Raw genomic sequence first — 27686 nt, 5'->3', positions numbered from 1 at the left:
GCAAGAAATCAAGAGGCTGCCTTTACATTTTTCACGTGCCTCTCATGTGCAGTAAGGGAAAAAAACTCAGGATCAGTACCCCAAACCCTTGGAACTCAGGCTCTCAAACTTTTCTGACCACACAGCGCCGTAAGAAATACATTTTTCATTGTGACCTGGTACATACACACAAACAATCACACACTAACTGAAGTTTCACAAAACAATACTATGCTATGTGTGATTCATTCTAACATTTTCTATTTTTTTTCTTTCTTTTTTGGTCTGTGGCGGCCCTCTACACTGATTTTATAACCTTCCAATGGGTTGTAACCTGCAGTTTGAAAAGAAACTACTTTGCACTCTTCTCTCTCTCCACCTTTCTCCTCCCATGCCCTCCTCCCTAATCACACACAGAAAGCTCTTGTTAGTTTTGTTACCATTCCACCCTACAGGAGCCCCTAGAAGAGGATTTCCTAGGATGCAAACCCCAGCAGGTAGAAGAGAGATCAGGGAAGAAGGAAATTGTGAGAGTGCTGGGGAGAATACGTGCTGTCTCTGGTCCAAGAAGGAATACTAAATCTATTTTCCCTCAGAGACAGTTATTCTTTTTTCTTTTTTTTTTTTTTGAAAGGGAGTCTCACACTTTCACCCAGGCTGGAGTGCAGCCATCTCGGCTCACTTCAAGCTCCGCCTCCCTAGTTCATGCCATTCTCCTGCCTCAGTCTCCCGAGTAGCTGGATTACAGGTGCCCGCCACCACGCACAGCTAATTTTTTTGTATTTTTAGGAGAGATTGGGTTTCACTGTGTTAGCCAGGATGGTCTCAATCTCCTGACCTCATGATCCGCCCACCTCGGCCTCCCCAAGTGCTAGGATTACAGGCGTGAGCCACCGCACCCGGCGAGACAGAGTTATTCTTGGGGGTAAAATAAAGTTGTATTGCTAGATTAAAACACTGGAGGTAAAACAGGCTTGTGGATTAGTCTTCCTAGGAACTTAACCCACATATATAACAATAATTCTGTAAGAAAATGCTCCCACACAAAGTTTTTTAAACATATTTCTAAGTTGGGGGAGGGGTGCCACCTATACAATGTCCAAGAGATTGGCAAACTACAGCCCACAGTTCAAAATCCAGTCTGTATACAGCCCCGAACAATGGTTTTTACATTTTTAAATGGCTGAAAAAAAAATCAAAAGAATAATACTCTGTGACATATGAAAATTATATGAAATTCAAATTTCAGTGCCCACAAATAAAGTTTTACTGGAACACAGTGACACTGGTTTATTTACATATTGTCTGACTGCTTTTGTGTTACAGCTGGCAGAGCTGAGAAACTGCAAAAGGGACTGCCGAAAATACTTACTATCTGGCCCTTTACAAAAAAGTCTGTGGACCCCCATTCTAAGTGCTCAAAAGCATTCAACGTTCATTGATAAATATTTGTTAAGCATCTATTATGTGCCAGGCATGGAGGAAACTACATTGTAAGTCTGATATGGCCCTTCTCATAAATATTAACGGAAGACAAGTAAAAAAAAGCTCAGAGGAATAAAAAGCAGTTGGTGTGTTGTAGGAACTAACAGAGGGCCAATATGGCAAAAGATAAGGATGGAAAGGGTCCATATTATACAGAGCCTTTAAGGTCACTGTAAGGAATAAACCCTCTAATATCTAATATTCGGTTGTTTATGGAATTAACCCCTTTATTTGTAGACAGCCTAAAGATAAATGTCGACCCATCAGGCATCACAAATTCTGAATTTGAAGTGCTGGTATAATTCCCTTCAATTCTTCCTATTACTCTCTACTCCTTGAAAAACATCACTGTATTAATTACAAATATTTGCCATAGCATTTCAAAGTTTTAAAGGCTGCATGTTCAGCAGAAAGTCAGAGAGAAGAAGAAAATTTTAAGTTGCACGTACGGCCACAAAAGCAAATGAGAGCCTGTCCTTCGCAGGGAGATGGGTGGAGCTGGAGGCCATTATGCTTAGCAAACTAACACAGAACAGAAAGCCAAATACCACATGTTCTCACTTACAAGTGAAAGCTAAATGATGGGAACACATGGACAAGTAGAAGGGAACACTGGGTCCTATGGGAGGGAGAAGGGAGAGGATCAGGAAAAATAACTAATAGGTACTAGGCTTAATACCTGGGTGATAAAATAATCCATAAAACAAACCCCCATGACACAAGTTTACCGATGTAACAAACCTGTACATGTACTCCTGAACTTAAAATAATTTTTTTTAAGTTGCATGTATATATTTTTATGTGAGTACACTTGGGCTTGTGTGTGTAGCCTTTGATCCTTACTCAAATCTTTGAGGTAGGTACTATAAAACAGAAACTAAGCTTATGGAATTTTCCCAAGTTCACATGATATCCCACACTGTGGTAGACAGGCACAACACCCAGGTTTTCTCCTGGCAGAATGTTTGCTCTTTCTACTATATCAACCCAAGAATTTGCATAATTAACTACTTGCATTGAATTTGAAGACAAAGCAAGTGTTAGGCTTTGTTTTTTGTTTTTTGGTTTTTTTTTTAAAGAAAACCATTCTTGCCAACAAACAGCTACATATGTACCAACAATATGAGCTTTTATTTCTATTAACCAGCCCTAACTGACAAATACAACGTTTCAATGGTTCTATTATCTATAACAGAGTAGGCTCCTCTACTCTTCCGTGCTCTGGTTTAGTGAGCTGATTTCCTTCCATCATAGATGCAAGGCTATATATTAATTACAAAAATACTGTCTAATTGAGGACTGCTAAATATATGTTGCTAGACTAACTAGAAACTACAGTTCCTGATGTGGGGATATTCTAGGGCTACAGTAGTGAAAAATAAGATCGGTGGTAAAAAGTCAAAACTACTCTTCAATGATTCAAAAGGAAAATGAAGCATAACCACTCTTCTTCTCTGGCCCTAATCTTTTACTTTTACTCATCCTTCAGAAGTGAGGATCAGCTTGAGAATTTTATTTCTTCCAAAGAATCATTCTGATAAAGGTAGTTACTGAAGAAAATAGTACCTGACAGTTTGTTAGGCCCTCCCAGCAGTAAAAGCTTGTGGTCAGCGGCTATTCAACCATTTTTCTGGCCATTCAGAAAGGTGTTTTATTCTACTTTGAATGCCCGCTAATCAAATTACTTTACTATTACCATATTCATCTTGTATATGTTATCTCGCAATTATTCATTATTCATCATCGTCCTCATTTACTCACTGACTTTTTGTTTCTCCTCATACAATTTTAGTGATTATTACAAGTTCACTCCAAGTCTTAGATTATATAAAATTAATTAGCAAATTGTATTTACTAATCCTAAAGTATGAAACTCCACTACCAAGTAAAAGAAAGGCCTAGCACCCAGTTCTTTTTCTAGAACTATTTTACTTAAGGTAATAATAAATAAAATGAACTAGAGTATTTATAGGGTGAAACTGAACTTTGTAGAAGGTGGCTTATCAAAGATGGTTAGCTTTACCTGCTTCCAAAATGAAAAAATCCAAGTGAAACCAGATGGAAAGAGGCAGGCCCCATTACATTTTTTAAATTCAGTAAAGTTTAACATCTCTTCTGGTTTTACCTGTGTGTAATAATGCAGTTTTTCCTAGGCAAAGATGCTGCAGCTGAACTTATGCCATAATAAAGAGCTTATTTCCCTGTGCCAAGCACCACCTCTCTACCAACAACAGGAAAGGCCTGAAATCTTTCCAGATAAAAACATTCAAGCTGAATACCTAGAGTTAGAGGCTGTAGCCCTGAGTAAAACTAATAGCCTAAAGTATTAAGTATTTATCCTTTCAGCCTTTATTGTAAGATCTTGATAACCTGAAAAGATATCAAATTTCTAAGAATTAAGATATAAAATACACAGAGTTTCTACTTCTGAATCTTCAGCCATACCAACAATATAGTATATGACATTTGAAACAATAAAGAGGTGGTAAGCTTATGAAAAAAAAGGCACCTGAAAAGGAGTAAAGTCAATCTCAGAGAGAAATAGGAATGTTTAAGTAAATAAGAATATAAATTAGCAAATGTACAAACTCTAAAGATAGAAATTTGTTACAAAAATTCAATAACCTCTAGTCTGTGTTTCATTATTTCTTTTTCTGAGAATTTGTATTCGAAGTTCACAAGAAGCCTATCCATTCACGGTTTTTTTTAAGCAATGACAAGCAGGAAAAAAAAATAAGATGACTAAAATAAGATACAAAAGGAAGACTGATGAGTGTAGGCAAGCTTTACAATACAATCAGAGAATGTTCAAAGCTGGAAGGGATCCTGCAGAGTCTCTCTAGCTTACACTGAAGCAATAGGTTCCTAACTGGTCTCACCTCTTCACTCCTATACTCTTCCAATGTTTTTCAGATAGCTGCCAAAGTGCTCTGAACACATAACCCAGATCTGCTCTTCCTTAAAACTCTTTGCTTCACGCTGCCCTTTGCATTTTATTCTAATTCCTTCCCCTGTTAGATCAAAGACCTGCATGATCCTGTCCCTATCTCTCCAGTCCCATCCCTGCATTTACTGCTTCAGGCAGCTAGTTAAATATTTACAGAGCTTCACCTCTGTGCCAGAAACTGTGCCATGCACTGTAAGTATTAAGAAAAAGTCACACCCTCCCCCACCCCCAGTAGAGCTTACACTCTAATATTGGAAAGGACAAATAATAGGCCAGGCGCGGTGGCTCACACCTGTAATCCCAGCACTTTGGGAGGCCAAGGAGGGCAGATCACTTGAGACAGGAGTTCGAGACCAGCCTGGCCAACATGGTTAAACCCCCTCTCTACCAAAAATACAAAAATTAGCCAGGCATGGTGGTGCACACCTATAGTCCCAGTTACTCGGGAGGCTGAGGCAGGAGAATCACTTGAACTGAAAGGTTGGGGTTGCAGTGAGCCGAGATCGCACTACTGCACTCCAGCCTGGCCGACAGAGTGAGACTCAGTCTCAAAAAAAAAAAAAAAAAAAAAAAAAGAGAGAAATAGGTAGATAAAGTAAACAGATGTGATATGTGATAAGGCAAATAAAGAGTAATCCTCTCAGCACCCTGTTAGTTTCTGTCAGAGCACATATGACAATTTGTAATTATGTTATTCATTTGACTACTTACTTTATGACTATAAGCTCCAGAAAGGCATAATCATATCTGTCTTCATATTTAATGCTGTATCCCAAGCACTTACCATGGTGTCTAGCGTGTAGTTCAATATTGATTTGTTAAGTGAATGAATACCTATTTCACCCTCTTTAATTTAAGGATGAGTAAAGTGAAATCTTAATGGCTGTCAAAGGTCAAAGAAGAGTCAGTAGGAAAGTAGGAATCTGAATGACAGACTCTTAAGTTTTAGTCCAAAATATTATACCACATTCAAAATATTGATCTCAAAGAATAGTCATTGAAAAGCTTTGTGTTTTCAAAGCTTAAAGTAGCCGGTACCTAAAAAGACTTGAGAATCTTTCAAAATTTTACTTCTACTGAAAAGTTCTAAAACACTTAAAAAGTTTAAGAGAAGTTGCCCAAGAAAAAAGATGTTTTAAATTCCCACTAATAAATAGAGATGATTTACTCCATTGTTTCTTTTTAATGCATGCTAAAACAATGAGACCTTAAAGACCTCTTTGTAAGGAACCATGATATTTGAATATTCTAGATATTTATTGGCAGCTATCTGGCTCTCTATAATGATATGTTCTTTGGCTGTATCCTTCAGTCAGAGTATTATTGAACATTAACTGATAAGTAACCTGCAAATGTAAATGTCCCCCAAGAACCAAATCTATCTTTTTAATGTTTTACATACCATATCCTTTTATATGGGACTTAAAGATAGATTAAAAACTAATATGTAAGATCTATTCTGGACCAGCTACTGTGTTATGTGGCGTATCAATTCATTTAATACATCTTGGTTTACAAATTTTAAAAGTTAATCTCAGATTTTTAGAAATATGCCAAGATCTCATAACTTGTCCATGCCCCTTCCTCTTGAAATAATGCCTTGGAGCAAGCTTGATATATCACATATAGTTATGAAGATGTGAAGAACAGTAGACTTTTCCTTTAAAATAAAAATTTTAAAGTTAATAATCATAACTAGGAAAACTACTCCCTCTAAGCTTTATAAATAGGCTTACTTTTATTACAATATGTAAAGACTTGATTCATTTTTTAAATCTTTTGAAAGCAACCCCTCCCCACATGTGTAGCCAGTGCTTCTAATGTAGTAACTATCTTCTTGCTTTACATTTATTTTCTTTAGCAATATTAGGGAATAAAGTGATTCCCAGTGTGACTACAGCCAACCAAAGAAAAAAACTAGTCCAAAAGAATGGTCACTGAAAAGTTTAGGTTTCAAGCATGAATACCGTATACCAAGTTCAGAAAAGTATCTAAATCTACTTCTTTAGAACAGTATATTTTACTGTAGGGTCTCATACAGATTTCAAAGAATATAATCTGGAAGACCAGTATGAGTAATTACTGAAATCTGACCATCATTTAAACATAAACAACATACTGAGCCACTAATGCTTAGAATTCTTTAACTAGACATCACAATGAAGACATATCCATCATACAGCCTGCCCTTTTAAGAGAGTATTACATGCTATCATGTTTTATTATGTACTCTTGTTTTTCCAAATATATGTCTTTATTTTTTTCATGCTTGTCATCTAAAACTATATCTGCCTGTAAACTTTTTTAGTTATGAAGGCACTTTCAATTTTCCTCTGGTTCATTACTTCTTTACCAATTTCATTTAGTAGTGCTACCATCCTACCTTAGTCTTCGAGTTGCTTTTCAGTCCTATATTCACATATGGGGTATTTGGGACATACATCAGGATATGTATCATTCACTCTTACCTCCTCAGTTTTAATTAGTTTTCATCTGAATTTAAGAGTTAATCCCCTGAGATTGTCCTACTTCATCAAGCAATTATGAACTCTCTTCATCACACAAATCTCTTCCTCAGATTTAGTCAAAATTTCTCCATCCCACCTTGCCTTCATCCATGGTCAAGTTTACTCTCAAATGCCTGTTGTGTTCCTGATGCTATTTTATGTCTTTTCCTTCATATTAAGATTAATATCCTTCCTAATCTTCTGCTAAGACATTTTTTCCAGTATTAAGTCCAGCAAGTCTTTCCTAAATTAAAAAATACCAGCTCCCCAAAATTACAATCTAATTTTGTTTCAGTGCCCTCGTGTTTATTCGACTAGTCCAAAAAAGAGAAGAGCTTAGTCAGGGAAGAGCCACGCTGTCCCTTGAGACCAGTTTTCCCTATATTCTCTAAATAGGCATACATTCTCTATTGTAGATTAATTAATGACCATATTTTTCAGTGCATATATTTTTCATTGCACACATTTATGTAGGTAGCTTCCTTATCCACTAAAAGAGTATTGAATACAGAAAATAAGGATTGTTGAACCAGGTCACTGGTTTTAGGGATTTACAATCCATTAGTGGGTCAATGAATCAATTAATGGGTCATGTTCAATGATTTTTAAATGAAATATAATATAAAAATACATAAGTGTCCTGTACATAGTTAAGAGTACACAGTTCATGAAACTTTCATTTCCGATGCACACACACACATATACACACACCCCTACTACTACATGGGAACTAAGTCATAATGCAATATGTAATTCTTATTGTGGATTATAATCAAAAAAGTATGAAAGCCATGGAACACGAAGATACCTAAGATCCCCTCTAAATCTATATAATTCAAATTATAATTTTAATTATTTTTAAAAATTTAAATTTGAACATAACTTAAAGATATCAAAACAACCAGCAAAATCTTTTCTTAATGTCACCACTGAACTCTAACCTTAAAATTATAGAATCATAAAGTTTTCAGAGTAGGGAAAAAAATCAGGGGTTATCTAATCCAAGTTCACCACTTCAATACATTAAGAGGGTAACTGTGGCTGAGAGAAGTGAAATAATTTCATCTCATTCATTTAATAAACATTTGCTGAGCACCTATTGTGTACCAGGTTCTAGAAATGGGTGTATGGATAAAGGAAAGATGTCTTCAAAGAGTAGAAACAGGAAAGTAAACATTTGCACAGTCTAAAGTGGAAATAGGCAAGTAAACATTTGTAATAATTACTGAAATCAAGGTCATTTACAAGGTGTTAGACGAACAGAAAGCAACTAACTCAATCTGGGTTGGGTGACAGAGAAAATGTTTCTAAGGAGGTGATACTTCTCAGTCTTAAAACCAAAAAGGGAAGAGGAAGAGTAACATATACAAAGGCACCATACTGACATATAATAAAGGATGACACATTTAAGAAACTGCAAGTCAAGTCTGTATGGATGGAATATAGTATAGTACTCATCCCGAGGAGAAGCTGCAGCAGAATACCTAGCATTTAATATTCAAACCACTCTCTGAGGTAGGCACTATTAACATCCCCCCATTGTGTAGATGAGAAAACTAAGACACACAAAGGTGAAGTAACTTGACCAAGGCTAGGTTATGAAACCAAGATTTAAACCAATTAAGTCTACATCCAGAGTCTATACTCTTAACCAATACCAAGAGGTTAAAAAAATAGGCAGGAACCAAATGATGAAGGATTTTTTATGACATTCTAAGACTTTAGATTCTATGATAAAGGTGACCCACAGTCAGCGAAAGGTTTTAAGCAAAGGTGACATATTCAGATTTATTTTTTAATAAGATCACTCCAGCAGCTATGCAGATGGACTATAAAGAAAAGGAAGTAGTGATAGGGAACTGGCGAATCTTAGTTAGAAAAGTGCTACAATAATCAAGTAATAGAAAATGATAGATAAGCTAGATACTGGCAGTGCTGACACCAGAGCTCAAGTCTACCAACCTCTATGACCACATTCTTGACCACTATCCATATGAACTTTCCAATTTTTTCCTTTAGGCCCACCACTCTAACAGTTCAAAAAATCCAACCTCAGAGACAAAAACATATTTCCCTTAAGTCTCTTTATTAAAACAAAGCCTGACCTCTAGATGCATTGGGTATACAAAAGTGACTAAAAAGAAATCTAGGTGGAGAATGACAGAAAGTCAACTGCTATCTACAGTAGTTTTCTTACCTTCTTGATTTCTCCTCCTCCTCCTCCTTCCTCTATACACTATTCCTGGAATTTTCATGTTCAATAGTCAATTTGAAATCAATGTTCTGTCTAGACATGACTATTTTACAATCTAACAGAATTAAATCTACCACAGAGGAAGTCTAATGTGGTCCTATCAGCAGCAATAAATATACTCTTGGGTCCAGTCAAATGTTGGCTTAAACAGAAATGATGAATTAATAATATGAGTGAAACTTTTTCTTAAGCAGCAAAGAGTTAAGGAAAACCTGAATATTAAAAAACAGAATCAGAGCAATCTAAAGTTCAAGCCATTTGATTCCAAGAGAGTAACACTACTCCCAAGGGGGTGTGTGAGGTAGTCCAGAAACCAGCAAATGAAAGAAAGTGGAAAAGACTATCTGGTCAATTCTCAAGCATTCTAAATTCAATCCGTTTTCATTAAAACCATGGGTAAGCCCTCTTGAGCCACCCATGATGCTAAGCAACGACTGGGTTCCACAAGCAAGCAGTATAGGGAAGTACAGAAGGGTCAGGGGAAGAAAAGGGAGTAGACAAAGAAGAGAGGAAAATGGAAAGGGAACAATGATGAAAGGGAATGGAAAAAACAAGGAGTTACAGAGCAGTGAGCAAAAAGTTAAGGCATACCAGTGACCCTAGTATCAAATGTTGCCAAGCTTACCTATAATCTGAGACAATATGGCAACTGGCAACATAACAGACCATGAAAAGACAAATTGTAATTACAGACTTATGAGATATCAAAGATGAGAAAATCAGAGTAACACTTTAAAAAGTCAAAATGCAACAAAATAGAGTCTCAGAATCTAAATAAACAATTTAGAGATTACTAAAATCTCATTCGGTTTAGTTGCGCTTCACTTCTTAAGAAGAGTGAGTCTGGTGGACCCAAAAGGTGAAAATGTCAGTATCAGTGAAGGGTATGGTGAGGTGTGTTACAGAGACACTGGGGTGAGGCTCATCTGGACACCATTTGCGGGAATTACTTCAGAATTTTCCTCTCTATGGTATAATGCTGCTTAATTTGCTAAGTGTTTCACTGTAATTCTTATCTTGGTTGGCTGGGTTAACTTCCTTAAAACCAGAGTTCAAAACAAGGTAAGCATTTTATTAATTATGGTCAAGATTTAACCTTAATAAGGGAAAGGATCTGCAATCGATCATAAAATATTACTTACTGTATCGTAAATTAGTCTAACGGTAACCAAAACCCAGCTAATGATTCTCAAGGTAATTATGTAATTAAGAGATTAGGTTAAAAGTTTCTTGAAATTAAAGTTAGCTAGACAAAGGAAATATCTTTTTTAAAAAAACAGAATTTCTACCTAGAAACTATTCAGGGAACATGTAATAGTGAACATATTTCAGGCAACACGTTAAACACATACGAATATCACCATAAGGCAACCAATGATGTCAGTAAGAATAAAGTAAAGGCAAATATCCTTAAAGATCATATCATGGCAAAGAAAATCCTGAATCTAAAGCAAATATACTAAACTTGACACCTTAAGCAATCATTCGTCATGTCCAGGAACATGCAGTCTTCATGAGCACTCTATCAAAATCGGTGATAGGAGAGTTTATCCATAAGTCATCAGAATATTTTTATTATAGTATAATAGGATGAAAGAATGTGCTTATCTATAGTCTGTTTCTCTAATTTAATCATATTCTAATTTAAAAGATAATGAAAAGATTAAAAACTTTCAATACAAGGTCCCCTGGAGATCACCAATACCATGTACTTGTAAAATTTAGATTACTAACTTTAGGGGGAAGACAGCAGAGCCCTTTTACTAATAAACTAATGCTTTTAAAATTTAAGAGTTTAGAACTGAGTTTTTCCTTTTTTAAAAATTTGTATTTTAGGTTCGGGGGTACAAGTGAAGGTCTATTACATAGGTAAACTCGTATTATAGGGGTTTGCTGTGCAGATTACTTCATCACCCAGGTATTAAGCTCCGTACCCAATAGTTATCTCTTCTGCTCATCTCCCTCCTCCTACCCTCCATCCTTGAGTAGACTCCAGTGTCTGCTGTTCTGTTCTTTGTTTTCATGTTTTCTCATTATTTTGCTCCTACTTATAAGTGAGAACATGTAGTATTTGGTTTTCTTACAACAGGGTTTTTTGACCTCTACACTAGTGACATACTGAGCCAGATAACTCTTTGTTGTGGAAGGCTGTACCGTGCATTGTAGGACAATTAGAAGCATCCCTGCCCTCTACCCAACTAGATGCCAGTAGCACACCCCGCCCCCTGTTGTGACAACCAAAAATGTTTCCAAATGTCCCATGGATGGGGATTTGGAGAAGTAGGGAGGGGGAATCACCCCAGCTTGAGAACTATTGGCTTAGATCATAAATAGGAAAAAAAAAAATACAAAATGAATGGAGGGAGAATTTTGTTTCATTTTGTTTCTGGTCTCCATGCTTCAACATACTATATTTGAATTTGACCACAGACAGTATTTATAAGAGATTCTGCCTTTTAGAAAACAAAATATTTAACATCCATCACTTGTTAGTCAAAGTTCAAGAGAATCCCAAAAGATTCTCTGTACTGTCAACTCCCCCTCCAACCACACATACATTCACACATACACAGTACTGCCTAGCTGAACTGAAGAAAACATAATTACCATATTTCCATTTCCTATTTCATCAAATACACTGACCATACTGGTCCAGCTCCCACAAAATCCAAAGGAATTCTCAACTTACTTCAATGCAACTCAAATACCACAATAGCTGCATAACTGTAGATATGATAAATCTAAGTACTAAGGCAAGTATTAAAGTCATTCTCATACTTTAACAAACTGTGGGGAAAGATACAAATTAACCACAATGGCTATAAAAAGAAAACTAAGATTTGTGTTTTGAAACAGAATCTGAGGAAGTATGAGAGGAATGAAAAAATTCAAAATCAAAGATAATCTGAAGGCACTCCAGGATAGGGGCAAAATTTGAAATGTTTCCCCTGGAATGAGAGAGAGGAGCAAATTATACACTTGGCCATATCCAACAGGAATAGTCTGCATAATCAGTCTCCACAATACATACCATGGGATGGAAACTGAAAAAACAGAGTCCACGAAATAGTAAACATTCCTTCTAAATACCTGGAACAAAACTGTTCCTTACTACTGTTTCCCACTTTGATTAAAAAAAAAAAAATCAAGTATCTAGAAATGAAAAACTGACAACCTGAGAATTTTTAAAATTATCATAAAAACAGTCACCTCCTGCTTCCAACATGTCAGATTACATATTTTGTAGAAAAATCAATTAGTTGGAGAAACACAATAATCCTTTTTTAGAGTGCATCTGATCCATAACAAAAGCCTTTTAAAAATCAGACATTTTAAGTACTCAAAATCTTCATGTATAAATATGGATTAAGGTCTTTATGATTATTTCAATTATCTTCAACAGAATCACATATTTTAGTTCAACTGGGAATGTTCATCTTAAAGAGCCTATGCAACAACATAGTATTAGTTTAATGTAAGTGGAATATCTATATGCCCTATAGCAACAAAATCACTTTATTTCAAAATTACAGCTATTAACCTCCTGGCCCACTGAAAATAATTCTGGCCCAATGAAAATAATCCCACGAGAAACTAATGCTCAATTATTTTTACTACCAAACCAAGCAGAGGAAGCTGTAAGATCTGTAGCGACAGCCTGCTTTTCAAGAAGTAATACCTTGAGACTGCTCAAGAATAACCTCCTTCATCAATTAGTGTGACTCAGGTGGGTTTGGGAGGGAATAAGGTCCACAATTCCTTGGTCAGTGGCCATGATGCCCCTCCTCAAGGGCAAGAGATCAGAACAAGGGATTTGAACAAGAGGAGTTCACCAGCCACAACATATAGAAGCAGAGAAAAAAAAGAGTACTACTGGAAAGATAAAAACTACATGGTTAAGTCATGTCACAAAAGCAAGAGGTTTAGTGTTATCAAGGCCTTCATTCATTTCAGACACACCATTGTTTAGCTTCCTTCCCAAACCGTGCACAAAAAGAACTGTCAGCCTGCCTTAAGCATGTTCCTTCTTCCATTTAAACAGACATGATTCTTTTGGTTAATCTCTGGCAATGATCGCCATTTCACAACACATTCAGCCCACCCGGAACTGATCAATACCACTACAGACATAAGACTAGACTTTATCCATTTATTAACCACAAGGAAATGTACCATTCAGCAAAATTCTATACATTACAAAAGATTCTATTTAAAGGGGGGTGGGGAAGACGGACACAAACACACACACACACAAACACACACACACACACCCCACAGAGGTACACAAAGAAGACTACCACCCTTTAATTTTCCTGTGGCAAACGAGATAAAGACATGGCCATGAAACCTGTCAATTCGCCACCCCCCCCCCCAAGAGTCTCCTGTAATTCTATGCCACAAGCTCGTAACTGAATATTAAATTTTACGATAAATAAATCCAATGAGACTTATTTAAAATGTTTCATCTATTGAACTAACTCTCTCGTTATGTACATCTGCACACCTTTGAGCTAGATGTTGTATTCATTTATAGAATTTCAAATACAAAAGACTAGATAGTTTTTCCAACCACTGGTTGCAACCATAGAACGTCCTCACAAAATCAAAATTTCCAATATAAAATGGCCATTTATTCCCCCAACCTTGAGCTAAAACCTATTTTATGAGTCCACTATATTTAACAAAATCAATTTCATATGGGTTGTTCTAAACCGAACACAATGCTTCAATACAAAGCGGTTAAAGTAAGTATTCCGTAGGTAAGCAAAATCTATGCCCCAAAAGAGCATACAAATGGTGGTTGAACGCCAGCACATTACCAACACCAAGCGGCATACTTCTTCTGCACTGGGTTATAGTTAACACTCCAACAACCACTACAACTATTTTTAACACTGCTGGACACTGAAGTTGAAGAAAACGTGAGGGGAGACCCAGATTAAATTGCTGTTAGGATGTATTGTTTCTCACAGCCAAAATTAAGCAGCAACTGGCCTGATCTATGTCGTGATATTCACCGGTGAAGCACTAATTAAACGATGACAAAAAGCAACCCTTGTTTTGGAGGAGCCCACACTAAATACTCCTTTCAGATCTCAACCTTTGCATAAATTGTCACTTGTGGTATTTGCGGCTTAATTGCAACCCAACCAGCGCTGTCATCCAGTGTTATGGCTACAAAACATGACTTTCTCACTTCCACAACAACACAGCACTCACTCTTATCAGCTCGCCGACCCAACTCAAAAGGAGAAAAATGCATGGAGGTTTGCAGATCACAATCAGACCTGGGAGGGGGGTGGCAGCCGAGGGGCGCAGGGAGTGGGCAACCTCCCCAGGCTTCACTGGACTCTCCGACCCGACACCAGCCGCGGCCCCCAGCAGCGGCCGCCGCGGCCGCAGGAGCAGCCCCGCCGCGCCGCGCTCGCTGCACCTACCTGAAGAACAGGAGATAAGAAAGACTGCAAACGCCAACTTTGCAGCAGCTCCCATTTTCCCGAGGCGCCGGGGAATCCGGAGGAAGTTCTCGCTAGATATCCAGTTCCCTGGGTCTTCCTCGGAGACAAACCTCCTGGTGTAAAATCAACCGTCATAGAACATATTCGGAAGCCCAGACCAAAAATAAAAAAATTTAAAAAAATTTTTTTAAAAACGTTCACTGGGTTTAAAAAAAAAAGAAAAAAGAGCACAACGATAAAAAATAAAATGCACCACGGGGGAAAAATCGCCACACACACGCACAACACACAAAACCAAACAACGAAAAGCCAACAACAACAAAAGCGGGTTTAAATCACTGTCAAAATCACTGTCAGCTCCGCTCGCCTCTCCCGTCTCTGGGAACAAAACGCCAGGCTGAGGCGACGAGGAGGCGGCGGCGGCGGCGGCGTCCGCAGCCGCCCGGACAGTCTGGGAACCGACTGGGTCCGACGTCCGGACCGACCTTCAACCCGGACACCTAAAGTCCGAGGACCACTGGCGGCCGAGCTCGCGACGGTAGCGGCGAGGCGGCTGCGGCGCGGGGAAGGAGCGGCGGGCGGCAGCGGCGGCGGCGGTGCAGGCGGCGGCCAAGTTCTGGTCCAGGCTCTGGCTCCGGCTCCGGGCTCCGGGCTCGGCCGCGTTTTCGGTCTCCTGGCCTCCGCCGGGCTCCGCCCCCCAAACTTCCGGTTCCGGCCCGAAGCTGGAAGCCAGGCGCAGCGGAGGAACGCTCGGCGGCAGCGGCGGCGGCGGCGGCGGCAGCGGCGGCGGCGGCCGGGCGCAGCGCGCGTGCCGGGCCGGGAGCGCGAGGAGATTGTCGGGGAAGCGAGGCGGGAGAGGGGGAGGGGTAAGAGAGCGAGGGCGGGGCCGAGTGGAGGGCGAGGAGGCGGGGCGGACGGAGGCTCGATACCGCGAGGCCTCGGCGTCCGGCCTGCTTGGGCGAGGGATACCGCGACAAAGGGGCGCGGGCGCCTCAAAGTCCCTAAGCTGTGGCTGGGCTGTGGCCGGGCGAGTAGATGCGGGCTGGGCTGGGCACGACCCGTTTCAAATCGCGTCCCACGGGCCTCTCTGGAGCGCCCGCCCGAAGGGTTAGGGGAACAGGACCCCGAGGTGGGGCGAGTGGCCGGGGACTTCTCCAAGGGGCGTCTGCGGCGCCCAGTCTTTCCTCTGGGGGGACGCCTCGTCCGCTCTGAGACCGAGGAGTCGGTGGAAGGCGGACGTGGGAGCTGTTTCGCCGCGCCCGCCGAGCTGCCCAGGCGAGCTCGCGACGGGCGAGCTGCTGTCTGCGCCCCCAGACTTAGCACTGCGTCCCACCGCTGCAGCTTCTGCACACGCGTGCTGTCTTGGTGACTAGAAAAGAAAAGAAAAAAAAGAAAAAACTCACGGAAGAAGGGCTGTCCACCCGCTCAGGATATTCACGCCATTTATCACGATGCGCAACTTTAATCCATTCCCGCCGTTCCTTTTACACACAAAGCATTGTGTTGAGAACTGTTTTGCAAGTAATAGGTGCACAAATATTTGTTTACTGCGCTTTGAAGAAAAAACTGAGAATTTCGAACGACATATTTGATGATCAGACAAGTGATTACTTGTTTAAATTTTAGCTCTTTAAGGGCCTGTTTTTACCCCTTAATCCATGTTGATTGCTTACAAGCTGGTGTGCTAGGCACGGAATGGGATCCAACAGGTAAAAATAGGATGGATTCCCTACCTCAAGTAGCTTTTAGTATTTGCTGTATGTAGTTGGCTGCAGAATACAAACTAAAGACTATTGAAGGTAGTTGCTGTATCATTTACCACACTTTAGTGAGCTTCGTGAAGGTACAGATCTTGATTTTTTCCTTATTTTATTTCAGCACCCAGAAGTATCAACTAGCACATAAGTGCTTAATAAATAATTGTTTAAATGACTAAGGGATGACTGCCTTTCTCTTGAATACAGTCTCTGTTAATGTACTCTACAAAGTTTTGGTTTTTAAATAATAAAGCAACTGTACTATATGGCTAATTCATGTTTCGCTTGTGGTTTACTGATTCCCACCTTTTCCCACAAAGCCAAGTCTTCTCACTTATAGCAGTTTACTTCCTCTAAATTACTCTGTATATCTGTCTATTAAGTTCATCCTGTAATTATCTGCCCATTTCTACAACTTGTCAGGGTTATTAATAATCACTGTGGCACTTTAAACTCTCTCCAAGATTTCCAGTTCTCAAATCGTGGTGCTCAGAATTTGACTGATACTTGCAACAGTTACAAAGTCCCAAGTTGGTGTTAAAGGTGTCTGAATGATCTCATGTACTCCCATCTTTATGAGTTGGTCAAAGAAATATGTATAAACCTTCCGTTCTCTGGTTGAATTAAGAGTTGCACTAACGGTTCTGGAATGGAAGAGTATATTTTACTCTAGAAACACTTGAAGTTCATTACAGAATTTCATGTCAGGGTCAGGCCGCACTCTTATCTGTGCATCATTTCAATATTTCTTTAATTGTGAAACCAGAGCAAGTGGAATAACTGGAATAGCGAGTAATACAACTGAAACTTGAAAATATATTCCTTATCTTACCAACTAAATTTGCCAGTATAAGAATAAGCATGAAAAATATTTTTCTGTAGTATTAAAGAGAAGCAGCCGGGCTTCACTAGGACGTTCCTTTCTAACAAAGACAAAAAATAACCCCATGGGAAAAGTATTAACCAGTAACAGCAGCTATTCTGTTCCTAAATGTGTTTGTTTACCTTCCCCCCTTTTTTTTTTAATTCAAAAATAATGTAACCTAAAATGACAAGGAATTATGACTGATTCCCACTGGAGCTTCAAGGCTTAAAAGGAGGTGGCCACAGCTAACCCCATTGCCCTTCTTTCCTTCCTGTTTTCTAGAATCACTTTTTTAAATCCACAAATCCAACAACCACTTCCTAACACACTGCAAGGTGTAAAACCTGGTTTGGGAAGGAAAATGAGAAAGGAGAGGAAAGGAAAAGGAAATATGAATTCTAATCGATCAGAGCATCGGACATTATTAGATAAACATCTTTAGCTAACTTCATTCACTTCTCAACCCCAAGACCTAGCCTTGTGGCCACTCCAATGCTAGAATTTGAAGTTCAGAGTCCTGCCAAGTTCAATTGAACTGAAAATTATTCCCAGGTGGAAGAATCTTGAGAAGCCAGTTCAATCTAGAGTGTTGGCTGCATGAGGAGATAGAGGTAAATAAGTGACACAGACTGCTTCCAGAGTAAAAGATTCTGTGTTATAAACTCATGTCTCAAAAAGATACGAAGAAGTTTAAATCTTCAGTTCTGAAAGAGCTGGAAATGAACTGGGTTATAATTGAACTTGACTTTGGACCCACCAACAGACACTTTAGCAAGACATGTCTAATCTCTTTTCCTTCATCTTCAGGAAGATGACTGAAAACCTTTGGAGTATGAAGGATGTTAAGTTCCCCTTAAATGAAGGATTTAGGAGCATTTCAGCTGCTTTCTAGCTACTATAAAAATCTCATGTGTTCGGATGACATGGGCATTCTTGAAGTGGCACAAGTAACGAATTTCTTATATGCCAACGCTGTAAGGCATAATGCATGGGGAATAAATTTGGTAACTTGATGAGTCCAAGGAAGGGAGAAATGATCGATGTCTCTTTTATAAATAACCCCCTCTCCTTAAGTGCCCAAGGTGGGAAGAAAATTGTCTACATCCTAGCTTTTGCTGCTATTTATTCCTCCCCTTCTACTTATGTCCATCTACATAGTACTGCACTGTGCCAAGGGGGTCAAAAAGACATATCGAGAAGGAGAAGAATGTGGGAATGGATAAGGGGAAAAGTGTTAAGACAAAAGATTTTAGGTGAAGAAAGTGAGTTAGAAGAGTTCAGAGAAACTGTGATGTAATATAAATCTCAAAGACCAATTGATTTCTCTCTAACGTCCCAGAGGTAATACTTGACTTTTTCTCCCCAATATCACCCCCTTCAAAATTCAAGAAATGTGTAGGAAACAAAACTAACAGGCTTAATTTGGCAACGATTCTTTCCTACCCTCCACTTTAAATTCATGACCACAGTTGCTTAATTTTCTTGACCAGGTACTAGGACTCAATTCCTCCCCATGCTGATAACCACAGTGCCTACTCTAATGCTACTGAGCAACTGTCAGAACCCACACCCCCAAGTGGTTCTGAATTATGGCATTACTGATGCTCCCCCATTGGCAGGTAGCAGGTGGGAAAGGTGTTGGTTTGGACAATAACTTGTAAGGGTGGTGGCACTGGTTTTTAGTGTCCTGGGACTAGGATGCTAAATACTCCGCAGGAGGTTGGGCATTTAGCATACCCAACAAAGAATAGTTCAGGATTTGAGATCTATTACCTTAAACCAATATCAAATGGAAGGATGATGGAGTAAACCTGCATTACTCAAAGTGTATGTCTTAAACCAGTGCTGGTCTCAAACAATTTACTAATATTTAATGAGATACACATGGACATAGACAACAACCGTTTAGAAATTTTGTAGCAACTTGATAATAATTTATGTCTGTTGAAACTATAAAATAATTGAGCTTATATTTTGTTATTGTTTTACTTTCAAGGGTTTTGCTTTATGTTTTTATTTTTGAGATAGGTCTCACTCTGTCACCTAGGCTGGTGTGCAGTGGTGCAATTACCACTCACTGCAGTCTTGACTTCCCAGGCTCTGGTGATCCTCCCACTTTAGCTTCCTGAGTAACTGGGACTACAGACATGTGCCAAACATACCCAGCTAATTTTTTTTCCATTTTTTTGTAGAGACAGCATTTTGCCATATTGCCCAGGCTAGTCTTGAACTCCTGAGCTCAAGTGATCTGCCTACCTCAGCCTCCCAAACTGCTCAGATTACAAGTGTGAGCCACTATGCCTGGCCTCAAGTTCTTAGTGATTCAATTTTATTGTACTTTGACTTCACGAAAGTCTCATAGATTGGAAATTCATCATAGAGAATCTAAGAGTGGATTTCCTACTGGAGTAGAAAGCAGACTACATACACAATTCTTTCTCAAAAAAAAGTCTTTCATCCATTTTGACAAGTGCTTAAAATCTTGAATAAAGCTTTGATGTTATAGTCCTGAAATTTTCTATAATACAAGTCTGCATAAGGATCAGTCATTTCCATTACACTGTCTGTGGCATTCATTTATTCAACAAGTAACTATTAGGTACAGAATTTGTGCTAGGTTTTGGTTGTACAAGTGTCAAATGAAATGAATATAGTCTCCACCATCACTGAGCTGACAGTATCCTGAAGAAGACAGGAAAACAGCCAGTAAACAAGTAATTCCCAAATGGAAAGGATTATTTATAAAAGCAGCCAGAATGCTGAGATAAAGAGCAATGGGATAATATAGGAAGAGGGAATCTATTTAGAGAAAATGATTCAGGAAGGACTTACAAAGGATGTGACATTTCAACTGGAACCTGGAAGATGAAAAGAAGATAACCATGAAAGAAGCTACTGAAGAAGAAACAGTATGTATGATGTATTTAAGAAATTGAAAGAAGGCTCTCATGGCAATGAGGAGAGTAGTATGAATAAGGAGAGAGAGGAAAATAGGCTCCAGTCTATGCAACAGCCTATGGACCAAAGTAAGGTCCTTGGATTTTAGTCAAAGTGAAGTAGCAATCCATTGGAGGGTTTTAAGTCAGGGAGTTGTGTAGTCTGGCTTATGTTTAACAGATCACTCTGGTTGTTACATGGAGAGTGAGTTGCAAGAGATTACCAAAGCAAGCAGAGAAATTAGTTAGAAGGGTATTACAGTAAGTCAGACATGAGACGATAATATTGTAAACTAATACAGAAAGAAGTAGGCAGATTTAAGATATGTTCTGGAAGATATGCTGATGGATTGGATGACTCCTGCTTTTTTTCTTGAGCAAATGAGTAGAGGTCATGTCATTTATTGAGATGGGGAAGATTTAAAGGGAAGAGACATTATAGGGCAGAAACTGGAAAGATGAATAGTGAAAATACTCAGTTTTTAAAATATTATATTTAAGATGCCTGTGAGACACTCAAATGGAGATAGATATAACATAAGCAAGTGGATCTACGTGACTGAAGTTTGGAGCAACATGCAATGCTACAGATATAAACCTGGGAGTTGTCACCATACAAATGGTATTTAAGGCCATAGAAATGAATAAGAGTATCTAAATAGGGAGTAGAGAGAGAGAAGAAGAAATGTAGCAATCAAGTGGAGGATTAAAAGCCAGGAAAGGGAATAAAGAAGTGGTGGGCAGAGATGAAATAAAAACCAGGGGCGATGGATGTCACATGTGGGCGTCTTTTACAAAAGGAAGATAGGGACAGTGTTGAATCCAATAGAGGCATACAGCAAAATGAAAAACAAAAATGTAAGCCATTGGATGTGGCATCATGGAAGGAATTAATGTCCTTGACGGTAGTGTCAGCAAAAGCTAGATGGAAATATTTGAAGTCAATGGTAAATGAAAATTTAGAAACATCAAAAATAACAAAGCCTTGGTGGGCACAGTGGCTCACGCCTGTAATCCCAGTACTTCAGTAGCCCAAGATGGGCAGATCACCTGAAGTTGGGAGTTCAAGCCCAGCCTGACCAACACGGTGAAACCCCGTCTCTACTAAAAATACAAAAATTAGCCAGGCGTGGCGGTGCATGCCTGTAGTCCCAGATACTCAGGAGGCTGAGACACAAGAATTACTGGAACCTGGGAGGCGGAGGCTGCAGGGACCTGAGATCACACCACTGCACTCCAGCCCAGGGGATAGTGCAAGACTCAGTCTCAAAAATAAGTAAATAAATGCATACATAAATAAAAACAAAATACAAAAAGAACAAAGCCTTAAAGACATTTGGCTATTTTTTAAAAATCAAATAAATGGGGTGGTGGCTAAAGGGAAATGCACAATCAAGAGAGGGTTTTATTTTGTTTCTCTTTTTAGAGGAGACATCATAAATTATATATGTAAACTCATAGGTATGGTGCCATAGGAGGAAAGATTGAAAATGCTGAAGAAAGGAAAACTGAATGGGTAAAATACTTGTGAAGGCAAGAAAGGACAAGCTTCAGAACATGAGAGTTAGGTTGGCCTTTGAGAAGACAGCGGCTGTTCTCTTCCTCTTTCTCTTCTTCTTCCTCCTCCTCCTCTTCCTCCTCCTCCTTTTGAGGCAGAAAGCAGATGAGTTTACAGAACTGAACACTAGAGAATGATGGCAATCCCAGCTGTGGGCTCTTCTTTTCTCTGAAATATAAAGCAAGCTTAAAGTAAAAAGGGCATGATGAAAAGGTACAAAAGAGTCCTAAGTGAGACTAGAGAGAGAGGGTTTATAGTGGAGTTGCCAGGGTTGAGTGCTCATTTGAGATTGGTGACTCCAGTCTACCCAGCTGTGTGATTATTTTCTGCAACATAGAGGTGTTGGCAGGCATGGAGAAGGCAGATGATTGAGTTCTTACATGGCTGGATTTATTAAGTAAGTGATTTTGAGGAAGTGAGGAGTAATGAAGTTGTGGGAATTATATGGGAGCCATTGGAACAATGACTCACAGAATATGAGTTGGACAAAAAGGACAGTCTAGAAGAGGCTACATGAATAGAAAGAATTGATAGGAGAATGGATTAGATCAGGGGTCCCCAACTCCCAGATCACAGACCTGTACTGGTCTGTGGCCTGTTAGGAACCAGGCCACACAGCAGGAGGTGAGCGGCAGTCCAGCAAGCATTATCACCTGCACTCCACCTCCAGAGATCAGCAGCAGCATTAGATTCTCGCGAGTCCTATTGTGAACTACATATGCGAGGAATACAAATTGTGCACTCCTAATGAGACTCTAATGCCTGATAACCTGAGTGGAACGGTTTCATCCTGAAATTATCCAATCCCCCCATGGAAAAATTGTTTTCCACAAAACCGGTCCCTGATGTCAAAAAGGTCGGGGACCGCTGGATTAGAGGACTCATACCATTAGGAGGATCCATTGCTTCTTGGCAGATATTTAAGGAAGTGAGCTAGAAGGATAGGAGCTGTGGCCAGAGACTAGAAATTAGCAAGGTTTTGGAGAGGAATTGTGTCTGGTAATGACAATGGCCAGGGAGTTACCACAGCAGTGATAGAAAAAATGGTCACTGGTGATGAGGTGGTCCAAGAATTGGGATGTCAAAGCATCCAGGGTATTGGATGAGTCCATCTGTGCTGAGAGAAAATTATCATAACATTTTAGGAATAATTATTATTTAATTCTCTATTTCTAAAGAATTATAAATAAGAAAAGAAAAATAATAGGTGTAATTTTAATATTATTTGGTGTGAATGTAAATTTTTGCACTTTGGTGACAGAGAATAACATAGAGTACTTTTTACAGTTTTTTTTAAAGCCTGTAAAGAAAAGAACGATTGTTTTTCTTTTTTTTTTTTTAATTTTTGTTTTCTTAGGCTTCATTACACTGGATTCTCCCACCTGTTTAAGAATGCAAATTAAACAAAACACTTAACTGCACTTTATTGTGCTTCATTTTAACTTAAATCAGAATAATTTTAATCAAAGCCATACTGAAGCTTTAGGAGAAACTAAATTGTAGGAATGTTTGCAGTGATTTTATCTGGTCAAAATACATCGTGTGCATTTCTTTATATTCAAAAGCAGTTATTATTAGCTACTCCTGAAATTAAGTAGTAATTTTATCCTATTTTCCAGTGAACAAATACAAAGGTTAAATGGCTTGCCCAGGGGCACAAATTGAATCAGTAGTAGAAATGGGATTATAACTCCAAACTACTAACTCAAAGCTTAGTCCAATGAGCCATGCTGTTTCTCAAGTAGTAAGCATATTAATTGTTCCTTCAAGCAGGAAACAGAGTTCTAAATGGAGCATGTCCCATCCAGAAGGCCTATGCAACACAGTAAAAAGACCTACTTCTTTTACTTAGTTAAAACAAACAAACAACAAAAAACCAAAAACAAACAAATAAAACCACCCCCCCGGCCACAGAACTGTTAAACATGCCTTTTTGTTAAAGAGGAAATAATTGGTATCAATTCGAAAATTTATACAAAATAACCGTTACAAAAAAGCACTAAATTTTATAGTTATAAAACCAAAAGAATTTCTGATATTGTTTTTCAGTGCTGTCATTAGACCTGAGTTACACAGAATGGTGAATTTGCTGTATCAGATAAACACCAAGATAATTCAGGCATCCAATTTACCCTTTGTTATTTAGGCTAATCATAGAAAAATAGCAATTGTACAAATTTTATTTAATATTTGAATAAATGTCTTCCTGACTCATTTTTCTTATTTCAAGTCCACCCAGGTACATAATTGTTTTTCAGTCAATTTTGACTCTGTAATTTTAAAACCACAAATGAGAAGATTATTGAAAGTAGATTCTTTTTAAATTGCAAATTAAAAGTAAATAATTCTATTTCCGCTTCTGACTATGATAGAATACTTTGTATTACATTAACTCTCTATTATGAACAACTATTTTAAAATAATTTATTCAACAACTATTTGAAGCCACTAGAGAGGAAGTAATGAAGACAGTACTGGGGGGACAAAGAACCCAGAGAGGAGATGAATTGAGCCCCACATTCACCTAAGCTTTTCACTTTGGTACTTGCAGATTCACAGCATAAGTAAGAGACGCTAAGAGGAAAGTAGCAGTCTGGGCTTACGTAGTTTCACTGGGTAGGGGAGAAAGATGTTGGAGTTTGAGGTGCCAAAGTGATTAGGACTTGAGGAACTAAGGTGCAGGAGTTGAGAAAACCAAAAGGGAGGGAGTCCAAAATTCTGTGCAATATCCCTTCAAGGCAGGTGCTGACTCCTCAACTATGAAGGGTGAAATGTAGAGAAATTAAGGGTAAAGAAGCAAGCTGGAGGTTAAAGAGTTTAGCCAAGATTTTGGCAATTTTGGAGACCTTGGGAACCAGAGATGGGAATTTGGGGACCACCAAGGAGGGAGAGCCCAAGTAAAATACCTCAGGATGTCAGATGAGAACTCAAGAAGATGATTCTTTGCAAAGTAAAGGCTAAGCTTTAAGATTTAGGACAAACTGGAAGTTGATGAGCCCCCTAAAATCTGAAATCCAAATCTAAATTGATATGATAAGTCCATACATTATATGACTGATGGAGCAAGTTAAATTCTTTCTGGAAAAAGATAACTTAATGGAGAGCTTTTGCAATTTTTCACAATGCCCAGCATTCATTAAAAACTTACCAACCACGTAAAACATAGGGCCAAATGGAAATGCTGTAACCAAAATTAGAAGAATTATAATAAATTAAAATATGGGTATATAGTATATTAAGCACAACAGAAAAAACAATAGTGAATTGAGAGGAAGGATGTAGTAAATATTCAGATTTAAGGATAGAGAGTAAAAAAGATGGAAAATACAGAAGAGATCATAAGAGATATATAGGACAATTTAAGTTCTGATGTATCTGTAATTGGAATCCCAGAAAGATAGGAGAACATTAATTGAACAAAAGCAACATTTGAAAAACTGTTGGCAACTAATTTTACAAAACTAATAAAGAAATCTAGTCATGAATTTGAGAAGCTCCACAATCTGCATTCGGGAAAATTTGTTTATAAATACACCTCGAACATTGTATTCAAACATCTGAAAAGCAGTGATAAAAATGAAATACTGACAATAGAGAATAAATACACATTACTTTCAAAGGAGTAAAAATAAGACTTAGTGCTGACTTTCCAATGGAAACTATGGAAACAATGGAATGACATCTTCAAAGTTCTGAAAGAATACAATTGCCAAGCAAGAATTCTATAATCATAAAAATATCCATCAAAAAGGAATGTTAAATAAGTATATTTTCAGACAAACAAAATTGGAGCAAGTCTGTTGCTAGTAGACTCACACTAAAAGAGAATGTAAGGATTTTTTTCATTTTTATTTTCGTTTCCTTTTTTTTCTAGTTTCTAGACCTAAGCTTAATTTTTCATATTTAAACATGGATCTGCAGAAAAAATTAATAACACAGGGAAGGGTAAATATATGAGTAAATCTAAATATAAACAATAGCAATAATGTATTATAGGTTTTAAAAATAGATGTAAGATTAAAATACATGACAGCACTTGCACAAAAAGTAAAAAGAGAGTATTTTAGTCTAGGCTGCTATTACAAAATATCATAGATCGTGTGGTTTAAACAACGAGCATTTATTTCTCGAAGTTCTGGAGGCTGGGAAGTCCAAGATCAAGGTGCCAAAAGATTCAGTTCCTGGGAGGGCCCTCTTCCTGGCTTGCAGCCAGCCAGCTGCCTTCTGGCTCTGTCTTTGCATGGGAAGAGAGAGAGTGCATGAGTGCGCAAGTGAGCAAGGACTCTGATCTCTTTATCTTCTTATTAGGGCACTAATTCTATCACAGGGCTCATCCCGAAGCACCCACCTCCAAATACTATTATGCTAGGGATTAGGGATTCAATACACAAATTTCATTATGGACATTCCACTCATAACAAGGAATACATGAAGTTAGAGTGTTGTAAGGTCCTTGCATTATTCAAGGAGTAATAAATGCACTAACTTAAGGTAGTCTGTAACAAGCGAGGATTAATATTGGAATCTATTATTTTAAGGTAACCAATAAAATAATAAATATATAACTAACACTCTAGTAGAGTAAATGGAATAATAAACCTTTGATTAACCTAATAGAAAGAAAAACAGAAAACAGCAAAATAGAGAAAATAGTAAGATGGTAGTATAAATCCCAATATGTAAATAATTGCATTAAACTAGTGGTATTAATACTCCAATTAAAAGACGAAGATGGTCAGAGTAAGTAAGAAAAAAAATACCCAACAATATGCTGCTTATAAGAGATACATTTTAAATATAACGACTCTTGAAGGTTGAAAGTAATAGTATGAAAGACATAACATAAAAATATAACCAAAAGAAAATGGTGCAGCTGTACTCATATCAGGCAAAGTAGATTCTAAAGCAAAAGGTATTAGTAGAGAAAATAATAGTTTCATAATGATAAAGGGATCGATAGAATTTTAAACTTAAATTTAAAGATAATAATATAGCCTTAAAATACAGGAAGAAAGACATTACAGAAATAAAATATTGAATAGACAAATTAGAGAACCATAGTTGAAGATCTTTTTAATAACTATTTCAGTAATTATGGTGAAGAACACTATACCTAACAACTGCAGAATGCAAGCATATTGCTAATTCTCATGGAACATTGCTCAAAATCAACTATATATAATTGGATCAAGTAACAGTAGATTTCAAATCACTTAAATTACACAGAGTATATTCTCTGACCTTAATAGATTTAAGCTAAAAACTATTAAACTATTAACAGAAGAGTAAGCAAATATCCCCAATGTTAGGAAATTTTCAATACATTTTTTAATTACTTATGGACCAAAGTGAAGATTGCAATGGAAATTAGAAAATATTTGAATTCTGTTAGCAAAAATGTGACATCCCAAAACTAGTGCTTACAGCTAAAATGCATAGCAGGAAATGTATAGTCATAAGTGCATTTAGTAAAGAATAAATGCTGAAAATCATGCTCAGATTCCATTTTGAGATCCTAAAAAAAGAACAGCAAAGTAAATGCAAGAAAACAAAAGGAAGTAAATGATAAAGTTAAAAACAGGAATCAATAAAATATAAAATAGAGAAAATATTTAAAGCTTGGTTGTTTGAAATGATTAATAAAATTGGCAATCTCCTAGCAAGTCTAATCAAGAAAAAATTAATATTATCAGTATTATAAATTAAAAGGTGACATCACCCTATAGATATTTTAAAGGCTAGAGAATATTATCACATGAACTGCTAATAAACTTGAATATTTTGATGAAATTGCAAAATTCCTTAAAAAAGAAAACTTAGAAAAATGGACACAGGATGACTAGACAATCTAAATCATCCTATATCTATTAAATAAATAAAACATTTAATAAGAAACTTTTACACAGTCCATTTCTCTCTCACACACACACATACACATA

The 27686-nt window shown here is 37.9% G+C and overlaps 1 protein-coding gene across 2 annotated transcripts in view; it reads right to left on the bottom strand.

The window, feature by feature from the left end:
- Window positions 1–15306, bottom strand: part of ACVR2A (activin A receptor type 2A) — an 86919-nt gene extending 71613 nt beyond the window's left edge. Inside the window, exon 1 of one of the 2 annotated variants that reach the window (XM_077956938.1) lies at window positions 14611–15306. In XM_077956938.1, the coding sequence (XP_077813064.1) occupies window positions 14611–14665 (55 nt within the window). In that variant the 5' untranslated portion in view covers window positions 14666–15306. The remainder of the gene's footprint in view (window positions 1–14610) is intronic. The other variant, XM_077956939.1, reaches the window with a different exon arrangement.
- Window positions 15307–27686: the final 12380 nt, after the last annotated feature.

This window comes from Macaca mulatta, chromosome 12 (genome assembly GCF_049350105.2).
Source record: "Macaca mulatta isolate MMU2019108-1 chromosome 12, T2T-MMU8v2.0, whole genome shotgun sequence".
NCBI lineage: Eukaryota > Metazoa > Chordata > Mammalia > Primates > Cercopithecidae > Macaca > Macaca mulatta.
This window is presented reverse-complemented; position numbering and strand designations above follow the sequence as displayed.